Source organism: Merops nubicus, unplaced genomic scaffold (assembly GCF_000691845.1).
Source record: "Merops nubicus isolate BGI_N331 unplaced genomic scaffold, ASM69184v1 scaffold15038, whole genome shotgun sequence".
NCBI lineage: Eukaryota > Metazoa > Chordata > Aves > Coraciiformes > Meropidae > Merops > Merops nubicus.
The window spans coordinates 1-12,718 of record NW_008625227.1 but is presented as its reverse complement, the minus strand read 5'-3'; the positions used below and the strand labels follow the sequence as shown (position 1 = coordinate 12,718).

Genomic DNA, 12,718 nt, shown 5'->3' with positions numbered 1-12,718 from the left:
GGCTGTAGAAACCAGATGGCATAAAAAAAGTTGGCTCCAGTATCATACTTTGGGGTTAACAAAATTTCTGCTGCTTTCACAAGCAATCTAAAGAATCCCAGAGAGTTAATAACAGGGCTAGTTTTTCATCTTCTAGCAAATCTTTAGTGTCAAACACTAAATATGTGTGTTCTTGCACCCGTTGAAACTAATTTGGATATATACCAGAATATATATCAGACTTGACAGCATGGTGTAACAGTCAGCATGCTAATCTTCCAACCCAAAGCATTCTAGGCTTCCCATGCACCAAACCTTTGAGTATTGAAGGCTACAGTGAAGACTGAACAAGGAGAAACGAAATTAGTTATAGTTGTCCATTGATGAAAAAGTAATGGTCAAGTATTAACAGCACATTACAACATCCATAATGTCTTATCCCATGAAATCAGCAGAAGTTTGAAACTTGCATGCAATTAATACCTTGTCTGTCATATATCTTTCCCAACTGATAACTGCTCACCTGTAGATTCTCCATCATCCCAGAAGAGGTCCCCAGAAGCTGCACTGTTGTCATCCAGGGCAATTATAAGTCCCATTGGATTCTTGCGGCTGTGGAAAGAGACACTTTGTCTTGCATGTCTAACAAATACCTAAATAGTCTCAATATATCCGTCATGTTTATGTTATGAAGAATCCTTCACAGGGTTGGAATACTTTGAGAATTGCCTTAGGTTAGTCCTTGGTTGCCTTTCATTCTCATGTAACCAGATTAAAATACACAGCAAGCTTACAAAATGCTATGCAAATAGATCTATAATTAATCACTGAACCTGTAATGTAAATAGCTGTGGGAGCGAGGTGTTGCTCACAGTTATTCCTATATTTCAAGGTGAAAGTGATAAATACAATGGGCTGCTACTGATTTGAAACCTGAAATACCTCAGCCCGGTCTTAAAAAAAAAGAAAAAAACAACCAAAACCCATTTTTATTTTAAAGCATACCTTGCAACTGTTGTGCTGGCTGGCTGTTGAGTAGGGTAGATGTAGCCTCCTCTCAAATGGAGTCCCATTTTGTCTGCTGGCAGGTACATATTGGTCCATTGTTTTCTCACCGAGATTTTTGCTCCCTTTTTGACAGGGATGTAAAAAGAGAATGGGTACATTGCACTGCATGCTGCTGTGAACATCTTAAAGTCTTGAGTTTCATTTTAATGCTTCCTTTTAGAAAAGGCTTAAGTTATGCAAATATCTGTGTGCCAATGGGCACATAAAGATAAACCAGCTGCATATCAATATGATCTAATGTCATAAATCAGCATCTCTCATATTTAGTCTTGGCTCAGGCAATGCAGAAAGCAAATCCTGCTGGGACTGCAGAAATGAGATTAGTAAATGATAATTTCAGACTCTGGTGTATTATGGTAATTATTGTATTTTGTTTTGAACATGGTATTTGCTAGAATTTCCACTCAATCTGTCTTCCCATCTCCTGTGCTATATTCCACAGCTCCATGGCCTTTGTTGAGGTGTTGATTCACACACCTATCCCCCCACCCTTCATCCCTTATCTCACAGTTTCCTTCCTGTGGGCTTTACTTTAGGTCTATTGTCACCAAAGCAGGGCTGACCACCTTATTTTGTCATATAGCCATTTAGAAAATCCCCCATAGTACCCTCTGCCTTCACTTACTGTATCATACTCATACCATACTGCATCAGGGATATATGCTTGGATTCTGTCCACACCCTGAAAGGTGAACAAAGAACTGGCTTTCATATATGAAGGCAACTCAATCAAATCTACTACATTTTCCAAAAAAAACTAAAGTTCACACTGAGAAAAATCATTGATACTTCTCCTCATTGATGTTTTCATTAGTATTTTTTATGACGATGTCCAGAAAGGGAGTGTTTCAAGGACAGTTTCTGCCAGGCTACTGGGAGTCAACTCAATCCTTGCTCTACAATGTGGCAGCTCATTGTATGCAACCCAAAGTCGCAGTGCCTCTAATCTGATCATATCCACAAATATCTCTATTTCTTCTTTATTTTCACTTTTTTTTTTTTTTTTTTTTCCTGGGCTGGCATCTTTGCTTTCGTTTTATATATTTAACTAGTGTTTTGTATTTCTCCTTGGCATATGTACTACTGGCATTAACAATTATGAATTGCACAATTCTGCCACAGAACAAGCCACAGTTTTCTTTTTGCACCACAGACAAGCTGAATTGCAGCAAGAGAAGCTGATTCTGAAGGAAATTAAGATATTATACAAAACTATGGTGAATCAGAATATCAGACGAGACGACTGACTCCCTAGAGGACTGGGAAATAGGAGTGGGGTTTAATAGGCAAAAGTGTAAGATTTTTCCATTTCAGCAGTGATAAAAATATGCAGTGGGCTCTCACTGTAAGCAATAAATGAAAGCTGGGAAGGAAAAAAAAACAAAATTAGGCTTGTTAGGAATTCATCTGCAGCCAGAAGTCAGTAAAGTGATGTATCCATGAAAAAATTAATATAACATAAGGATTTAGGGAAAAAAAAACCCCACATGTTTGTACTGGAGATACAGCTGTGTTAATGCTAATCCACAATTGCTTTGCCAATTGAGTTTACAGGTCTGGTCAAGACAGAAGTGTTCAGATGAGAATAGGACCAGAGCAAATTTCCTGTGATTCTCAGGGAAATGGCAGAGTCTACTTCTGCAGTTCAGCTTGTTCAGCATAAAAAAAAAAAAAAAGGAGGGGGAGTGTGATTCCTGCAAGAAATACATAGAGGGACTAAAAGCCTTAAGGTGAATAACAGAATTGTCACAAGACTGAACAACAAAGTTTCAGACCTGGAAGATGGTTTCTAACCAGACCAGTAAAGCAGTGACAGGAATCATGTAACTATAAGATTTTAGGCTGCAGTCCCTTGCCAGAGAAATGAGCTGAAACTTGTCACTCATTGTCACCCCAACAATACCAAAACCTACCGGGTCAAGTACTGGGGAGATAAGCAGCCCAGGACCCCACAGGAACTGCCTGTCAATGCTCCACGTCACTTCATCAGAGTAGAACCTGGGCACATGGGAGGGATATAACAGTTAACTGTACTTTTATGAACTATGTAATCACCAGCAATCCAAATATTTCAGGGTACAGATTTTCTACAATCATGACTCAAGAGTGTCATATCAAAATTGCCTTTTTTTTTTTTTTTTAAATGATCAGAAAGTCATACTAGTTTATAGTTGGTGACCTCTACACATGTGCCAAAACATACGTGTGTGTGCATTCTTGACAAAAAACTCTTATTCAAGAGTTGCCAGCCAAGCAAATATATATTCTTATACGTGTGTGTATGTATATATTTGTTGGGGGAGAATAATTTGATTAGCAGACAATAACATCTCAGAGCCACTCACAAGAGTGACTGACAATAATAAATGCATAGGTGGAGAAATCATAGATGCTTTCTGATTACTCTTCTGATTACTCCAAAATGTTATTTCATAAGCTGAGAAGCTGTCTATATATATATATTCCAATGTGCATCTGCACAGACTACATTTAGCAAGTCCCTAACAACATTTTAATGTGTCTGATGTTTTTCTTCCTCATAAAATTATCCCAAAGGCTGCTGGGTAAACTTACTCATGCAAAACTGGCCGGACAACTGTGCCTCCTTGAGTATGAGCTTTATAAAAGAGTGTATACAAGTATGGCAGCAAAGTGTAGCGAATATTCAAGTAATGCTTGGAGGTGTTCACCAAGACTGAATCAGGTCCAAACGCAGCCGGATCCTGAGACTGAAAAAAAAAAATTATTATAATTTTCACCATGCAGAAAACTCTCTGAGAAACCTGTGAAAAGTGGCTGCTGTTTCACAGATGCTGAAATTCAAGTGTGCAGATCTGCACTGGGATTTTAAATGGAAAGTGGCAGTGTAACATCAAGTATTTTGTAAGAGAAAGCACAACTTACCATGAACCCTTCAGCATTGTGATTTCTGGAAAATGGGTAAAATGCTCCTACTTGCATCCATCGCCTGCAAAGTTCTTCTGTAGTGTTGTCAAAGAAGCCACAAATATCTGCTCCAATCTTCAAATAAAACCAGAATGTGTTGGATGTACAGTAAACTGTACCTTTTATTTCATAATTTAAGCATCTTTAATTTAATTTAAGCAATTTTATGCAATTTAAGTTTAATTTAATATTTAATTATTTAAGTAAGGTATTTAAAAAATAATTAAAGAATTTAAGCATAATTTAAGCAATTTAAGCATTTAATCTCTACAAAACTGCTAGTTTTCAGAGATTTATTCATTCAACTTTAACTGCTAGCCAGAGCAACTGAGCCATCCAACATATTTGTACCTTTTTTTTCTTTCAAATTCACCTGTGTGGTAGAAAAAGTTAAACTGACTACTCACTAACTCTGCCCATACTGTTCTATTCCTTCTGAACCTTTACATTACTGTTTGATGCTAATATGCCTACATTAAGAAAAATAAGGGTCATACAATTTTAATTCAGGAAAAATAATTCAGTTATTTCCCTTATAAACGGGTGTCTCTATTTCATTTGAAATTATAAGAAAAACAGCCAAATGTTTCACAGCAATCACTAGTGTTTAAAGATTAGAAGAAGTAGCAGGTAGCTTGGGATATCTAAGATAATACATTCGTTACACACATTTATCTCACCATACACACACAGAGCCACAATGATCAAAATAAGTGGCCTAAACCAAAAATCAATAATTGGAAAAAAGTTTTAAAACTAGATTCCTAAAGGAGATTAATTTGGGGCTGAAAATATAAGATGGTTATCTAGAGGGCATCTGGTTAGATCATCTGTCATCAGAGAGGTAGAGTTACTGTTTATCCCTTAGTTTGTGCCATCCTTTCAAATCATATGTCATACATAAGGAAATCCAAAGAGGTTAAATTCCAGCATTCCAGGTATTGCCCATTTTAAATGTTCCCATGTTGCTGCATTATCTCCCAGCCAGTGTCCTGTGTGTTTTCCTGATCCCACAAAAGTAGACCTCGAAATAAGGAAGCTTCTTTTTCCAGGAAACAGAACTTCAATGGCTCTTAAAGGAAGGGAGACAAAAGAAAAAAGATGACTCAGACTTGAATAGTTTTCTGTAGGGGATTTACACTGATGGATTTACAATAATTACTCATCCCGGGGATGTGGACTCCTTTACAGCTAGCCAGGTGTATTTTAGTGAAGTTCAAGACATTCATTTTAAATAATCTTTCTATACAGCTTTGACAACCATCGTGTGTGGCTTTTACTGCCAACTTTACTTAGGAGATTTTGCTTTAGCTGCATTGGTTTAAATATTATAGAGTATTCTCCAGGAACTGGATTCCTTAGCAGTGAAATCTCTTGCTCTTTTGGAAAACACAGGCCATGGACTGTTCTGAAACCTTTTTGTAAAGAATTTAGGGTGCATTACTTACTTCCGTGTTGATATGGCCATGGAATATCCATAAAGATTGTGGACATCATAGTGTTTCCCCCACTTCTGAACTGCATCCATACAAACTGTCTTGGAAAACATGAGCTTCTCAAGAATATCTTCAATAAAGAAGTACAAATATAACTTTTAAAGTGTTTTTTATTATGAATCTTTCCAATTTTTTCGTTAATACACATTCATTATATTCAAGCCCTTTTTCCTCTTTAATGTTTGCACTAAAGCCAGTGTTACTATCACAAAGACAAAAGGCTACTCCTGGCTGCTGGTTTGAGTCATCTTTGTTCTCTTGAGTTTTTCTACTCAAGCCTTGCACCCATGCAATGAATAACTGAGACCTATGCTCTAAATTTGTTTCAGTATCTGACAAAATGTTGGCACCAGTTAATTAAACACACTACGTAATACAAACAGTGAAGTCCACTTGAGTTCTGCATATGTCTTGACAACTACTGATAGTGAAAGAAGATCTTTATAATATCAGACATAATTAAGGCAATGATAATATTCAGTAATAATTGAAAAGGGAACAAAAGCCAGTTATATAAACCACACACCCTGGGCCAAAGACTACTGGTATTTTCTGCCAATAGCAATGTTCAAGCTCCACTCATACGAACTACACTAAAAATCAGTTTGCCACCATATAGCCAATTGCAGATTAATTCGTAAACTTTTTGTTGTTATGCTTTCTGGTTAAAGTAGATGGACTTACTGGGTGTGAAGGGAGGGTAGTTTAAGTCATTCTGAGCACAGCCTTTTTTTGAGCCTTTAATGAAGTTGGACACTTCATTCATATCCTGAAAAGATAAGATGCAGAGTGAAATAAAGTTTCCTTTAACAAAATCATACGTTCTATTCTTTTATCCTTTAAGGAGCAATTACTTAGAACTAGTACAGGACAATTAGGCAAGAATGATACAACTCAGATACTGACCTACTCCATTCCTGAATTAATACAGGTCTCAATGTTGGACAGACTTCTACATGCAGGTGTGTGTCATGTTGCAAGAGCTACATCTTATCACCCCACAGAAAGGACCTGCAACAAGTGCTCATGTGTCCACTGTCCCTACCTATGACCAACACCGCACATCTCTCATGGAAATGTCTTTGGTATGGAGCATGGAGAGAAATGCAGAACCAGCAAATGTGTATCGTTACTTTTTGTCAAAATATACACAGTGACTAGATATTCTTACATGTCTCCTTCATAATGCTTTCCAACCCATTATACTTTCAAGCTTTGCTGCCTCCTTCCATTTTTTTGTATTTTATCTGGCAGTGCTCTAAGTGCATTCCTATGTGCACCCCTGAACATGCTGCAGGAAAAGCATGTATGGAAGGAGAGAGCAAATTCATCATGGAGACACAGTAGCCTAGTGACCAGTGGGCTTCACCCAAATGATTCGCTCTGTGTAAAAGACCTGCGCAGGCTTACATGGCATAGCTGGACTTTATGGAACCACAGAGTCAGCAAAAACAAGTGAGAAAAACTCGTTCTATCACATTGTATTGGGTTTGCGTGGAAGGTTTTGGTAGTGAAAGGGCATGGGGGAGAGTTTTGTGAGAATCTGCCAGAAGCTTCCTCCATGTCTGATAGAAGCTCCCTCCATGTCTGAGGGAGCCAACCCCAGCCACTTCCAAATTTGGACAAGGCCAGGCCCATCAGCAATGGTGGTAGCACCTCTGGGATGACATATAGCAGAAGGGGAAAAAAACCCTGCACCATTGCATCCAGAGAGAGGAGTGATAATGTGAGAGAGAAACAACCATGCAGACTGTATTTTGCCATACAGTCATTTTTTTTTAATATTTAAATAATAAAAAAAATATTTTTTGTTATAGTTTTTTTTTTTTAATTTAAAATTGTTACAGCTTTTTAAATTGCATGGCAAAATATCTAGTAGATGCTTCTTTTCTTTCAAAATAGGAATCTTTGAGTAAAAGGAAGTAGGAAAAAATACAAAAAGTATAAAGGGAAGAAGGCTCTGAAAGAGTGATTGAGTAGTTTCAGTAGTTTTCCTTCAGGTATCCACTTTTAGAAGCTTTATTACAGGACATTTGTTTAAAAAACATAACCAGATCAATCAAAATCATTCTTAATCTCATCTGATTTCCATGATTTTTTTTTTTTTTTTCCCCCTTAAAATTCACTGTGACAGACTGTATTTTGGTCCTTTGTGGCAGAACACGCCTAAGGAGCTTAATTTTTCCAAATCCTTATCCAGGACAGCAATTCTAGATTCCCTAACCAGAAATTCCATGAGCTCCTTGGAGCACAGATACATAGATGATGGGTATTACACCCTGTTCTCTGGACCTTCTAGCACACTTTCACTGAGCAGGTACACAGATCTCCAAATATTGCTATTCTGAGTACAAGAGTGTACTAGTATGTGCCCTTAGCAATGGTTCATCAACTGAAGTGTGTAGAGTGTCATTGAACTTCCTCAAACCAACACACTGATCATTGAAATGCCCTGATTAATGATTCAGATTAAACTTTAAAATTCAAATTTGAACTAGAAAGTCAACCCCATAAGACATATGCACCCTGCACTGATTTCAGGTCAGCAATAGTAAACATCTCTTTCAAATTCAATGCCAACAATTTGATAAACATTTATCTTTGCTTATTTATAAAAATGAAAAGGAAGTTCTGAGCCACTTACAATCCAGATCCCATCATATGGCACTTTGCTATAAAATAGTTTACATTCTTCCACCCACCAGCTATGGCATTCTGGGTTGGTGAAGTCTGGGAACACGGTTTCCCCTGGCCACACCTGCAATATTAAAAGGGGAAATAATTAAGGAATGTTTTAATTAAGTTAAAAAGAGTTCATAGAATCATAGAACAATCCAGGTTGGAAGGGACTTTGAAAGATCATCTGGTTCCACCTTTCATGGTGCTTGCAGGCAGAAAGAAGGCAGAAAGAGTATGAGTTTCTTAACTTCAGAGTTTTCAGTTGCTTTTCTTTTACGTCATACGTGGAACAATATCCAACAGAAAGATTTCTCAATAGAGAATATTTAAAATTTTCTCAATAGAGAATATTTAAAATTATACATTAAAAGGATAGTGTGGGAACTGGTCTCCAATCACTACTGAAAATAAATGAAAATAAATGAATTGTCCCTTGAGCCTTCAAACTTAGTTTTCCTTGGTTTTTTTTTTTAATTAAAAAAAAAAATTGGGGAAAAAAATCAAAAAATGATAAGAAGTATCATATCTTAAGTGAGACCTTATAAACTTAGTCCTCACTGGTAGGGAATTTTACTGAAAGAAGCAACTTAGAAAACAAGAGTTTAAAAGGACCTAAATTAAACCATAACAGTGACAAGAGACCAGGTTCAGATTCATAAAAATGCAATTACCTCCCCAAGTAATGCTGTTACTCCATCTGATTCATTAACCCAGACTTTTTTGCTCTCTCCCCTGACATAGCTTCCATATGGACTACCATCAACTAGATTTTGTGTGCTAATAGCAGGATCCTAAAAAAATAAAAACAAAAAACCAGACAGAAAACAAAAAATAGGAAGAAACCAGGATACACTGTCAGTTGTTATAGACGACTAGAATGTTAGGCAATAATGTAATAATTCCATAGAATAAACAAAGTATAATAATAAATAGTTGCATTTACAAGGGAAAAAGAAACTCCTAAATGTTTACCAATATGATAATGTATTTTTGTCCACGCTCATGCATGTAGGCTGCAAAATTAGGGAGATCTCGAAACTTCACTTTGTCATAAGTAAAATCTTTCTTTTCCTCCATATAGTCAATATCAGTGACCTGAGCGTCCTGAAAGAGAAGGGAGTTCAGCTTTAACAGGAGAAGTGATTTGTAAAGACTTTTTATATTTGCCCAACGCAATTTCTTCTGACAATTCCCATTTGTCCTATAGTGAATTTACTGCTGGGACCTCACTGCAGTCTGGCAGACAGCAGGCTGTCAGGTCTGCTTGCAAACAATGTGCATCTCACCTCATCTTTACAGCTCTAATTAATGGTCCTGACACCTCTTTTGGGTCTCCAAAGAGCTGCATTTAACATTAACAGAATTTAAATGAATGTGTGTATTGGCATGCTTTCAAATAGCCCCTGGCCATGTGGCTATTTCCTTGCAGTTGCCTGACTTCAAGAACTATCCCCTTGTATCCAAACATTTATTCCTCAACTCTTAGCTTAACAGTAGGGTGGTTTTATTTTCTTTAAGCCATCAGGCTAATGTAATCCAAAATCTAATTTTAAAAGTTAATTGTACTTTACCTTTGGCTGTCAATTAAGAATAATATATGGTTCCATAGCTGTCCACAGGCCAATTAAAAAAATGTATTTCATAGATTAAGTAACACGAGAAGGTAACTGGATACAGTTGGAAGTAAAACTGAAGAAGTATCACAATAAAGTGCTCAAATAAAGCTTACTGTAATTATGTCCCATCATGTCCCATGTTCAGATAATGGATCTACCATTAAAATACACAAAGCCCTTTGACACCAGAAGCCCATATATTAGAATTGACTAATTGAAACTGATGGCAAATGAAGTAGTTGCAGAACACCATGGCCAGGATCTCTCTGGGTCATTTCTCCTGCAGAATTTTGCCTTCACAGGGTTGCTGCCCTCCTCACAGCCCATACTTACATAAGGGAGTCCAATCGCCCTGTTCCTCTCCACAACTCTCTTCACCTCCTCCAGAGAGCCGTAATTCCAGCGGCTGAGCTGGAAGCCCAGGCTCCAGTAGGAGGGCAAGGGTGGCATTCCCACGAGCTGCAAGTTGAGAGCAAAAATCCCATGCACAGTCAGTGGACACTGTGTGTGTCACCTCAGTGCCCGTTTCCCTAGATCCATACTCCTCAAATCTCCTTAAAGGGAGCCTATAAGAAAGGTGGGGATAGTCTTCTTAGCAGGGCCTGTTGTGTTAGGACAAGGGGTGAGGGGTTTAAACTAAAAGAGGGGAAATTCAGACTAGACTTATGAAGAATCTTTTTACACTGAGGGTGGAAAGCCCCTGGCACAGGTTGCCCAGAGACGTGGTTGAAGCTCCATCCCTGGAACCATTCCAGATGAGGTTGGATGGGGCTCTGAGTAACCTGCTCTGGTTGCAGATGTCCCTGCTCCCTGCAGGGGAGTTGGACTAGATGACTTTGAAAGGTCCCTTCCAACCCAAAACAGTCTGTGATTTTATGAATGTACACTAAGCTTGAGTGTGTGAAATGAGCCACCCACTCCTAAATGCAATATTTATCTTTTTTTTATTTTTAAGAAAAGAAAATGTTTTGGAACAATACACATGCTTTAAAGTGTCACTGAAAATTAAGCAGATCTCAAGAAGCATAAAAGATATCAGTGATATCTTATGACCATAAAACCATGACATACCTGTAAGCACGTTATCTACCCTACAATATTGCCTCTGAACAGAAATTTGTCCTTATAACATACGCGAGCCCCAGCAAAGAAGGAGAATTTATTCCATGTAGACCACCTCTAGCTCCATTCAGACCATACAGACTGATGAATTTAGCAGCTACAGGTTCCTTGGGCCTTGAGCTGCTGCATTCTCCCTGCTCCAGCATCTTCAGCAAAAGTAGTGCATAAGCTTCAGCTGCCTGTAACAGGACAGCTAAAAATATCTAGTTATCCCCAGCTTATCCTCACATAGTTAATACTAACAACAGCAGTCACATTAGAGACACAGTAAAAGTTATTCTTAGTTAAATATACACTGTAATATAAGCATATACATATTTTCAGTTAATAGATAACACAGTGAAGACATACTGTCATATAAAGAAGTGGTAAACACCCAAATCTACCAAAACACACAAAAAAAACACCAAGCACTTTTAAAAATCTGTTCAATGCATAATATCTCTAGCTAAAGGTACCTGCAGGTACTCCTGGACTACTTGTTCTGGAGTGTTCCCCAAGAGGATGTAGAAATCAAGGATCCCACCAATGGTTCTGTAGGTCACTGCTGGAGCAGGCTGCACCACAAACTCTGTCAGACAAGAGTGCACAAAACCAATCCTGAATATCAGGTAATTCTAAAATAAACTTGTAACTTTCTAACTGATGATTAGAAAATTTACTTAAGATAAAAACACAACCCCCAAAAAAAGCTAAGGAAGCCAAAACCATTAATTGAATTTGCAATGAAGGGGAAATGTATTCAGATGGAGCTTTTAAATGTCCAGATTTCCATTCCTTTACAGCCTACAGAGAAGAGAATCAGAAAAAAAACAATGGCTCAACCTTTTATCTATAAATTTTTGTACAACTTTCCAGCCTCAAGAGCAGCGAAGAGCTCTGTAAAGCATACAGATATGCATGCTTATCTAAGAGAATAAAGGGCATTTACTTTCAAGTGTGCTCAGTCCAAATTTAGTCTCTGATTCCAGTGTCCTGCACATCTGTCCAGAGGTGTACATGCTTTGGATACATTTCTGACCCTCAGGTTTAAAGCACAACGTAAAGCTCATGTTAACTATGGAATCCTTATTGCTTATGTCACACACACCAAACACAACAGGTTTGATCCAGGTCTCATATCTTTTATATATCACTGAACTGCAGTGCTGGGAGCTACAGGGAAAGTTTTCTTACCCATGGCATTGCTGTTCATTAGGAAAACACCAAAGGAAGCTCCAGTGCTGTCTTCCAAACACAGGAAGAAAGTTTGAACTCCATATAAATTGTGCATTTCCTTAAAGGGTAAAAAGAGGAAGTAAGCTGGTTAAAATCTAATAACAGTATCCGTTCCGGGATATTTCGAAGTTTATCACAGGAAGAAATTTAAACTTCTCAAAATATAGCAAATAACAAAAATAGAAAGCCTGACACCTTCCCATGGTTCTGTTTTCTCTTTCCTGGCATTCCTCTCCTTTATGAAAACATTTCCCATTAAAATAAAAGTTTCCCAAAACATATAGATAACAGAAGCAAGAGATATGATGGATCTTCAGGCAAGTCTGCATACACTGCAGGACAGTTTCTGGGTAATATTTCTGCACACTGAGCAAACAATAGTACTTGAAAAGTGCTTTCATTGCATTCATTAGAGATTAGATTTTACATGTAATCTGTATTTCTATTTTATGTATGTTTACATTTAAGCTATATTTCTACTAATCCTGCATGGTGATAATTTTTATGTCTAATCTATGGAAATTAGAGAGCGCCTTGCTTCTTTTTTATTTCCTTTTTAATGTTTTATTTCTGTAACAGACGAGACTGTTTTTT

At 37.5% G+C, this 12,718-nt stretch overlaps 1 protein-coding gene across 1 annotated transcript in view; it reads right to left on the bottom strand.

The window, feature by feature from the left end:
* The window catches only part of LOC103778047 (sucrase-isomaltase, intestinal-like), a gene marked incomplete at both ends in the record, with an annotated part of 15,827 nt that extends 3,645 nt beyond the window's left edge, over positions 1-12,182 (bottom strand). The window contains 15 exons of the mRNA XM_008945615.1: positions 503-591; positions 985-1,109; positions 1,673-1,729; positions 2,961-3,045; positions 3,622-3,776; positions 3,952-4,068; positions 4,894-5,065; positions 5,442-5,559; positions 6,174-6,258; positions 8,134-8,247; positions 8,840-8,959; positions 9,141-9,272; positions 10,118-10,243; positions 11,365-11,477; positions 12,083-12,182. Coding sequence (XP_008943863.1) covers positions 503-591; positions 985-1,109; positions 1,673-1,729; positions 2,961-3,045; positions 3,622-3,776; positions 3,952-4,068; positions 4,894-5,065; positions 5,442-5,559; positions 6,174-6,258; positions 8,134-8,247; positions 8,840-8,959; positions 9,141-9,272; positions 10,118-10,243; positions 11,365-11,477; positions 12,083-12,182 — 1,708 coding nt within the window. The remainder of the gene's footprint in view (positions 1-502; positions 592-984; positions 1,110-1,672; positions 1,730-2,960; positions 3,046-3,621; positions 3,777-3,951; positions 4,069-4,893; positions 5,066-5,441; positions 5,560-6,173; positions 6,259-8,133; positions 8,248-8,839; positions 8,960-9,140; positions 9,273-10,117; positions 10,244-11,364; positions 11,478-12,082) is intronic.
* Positions 12,183-12,718: the final 536 nt, after the last annotated feature.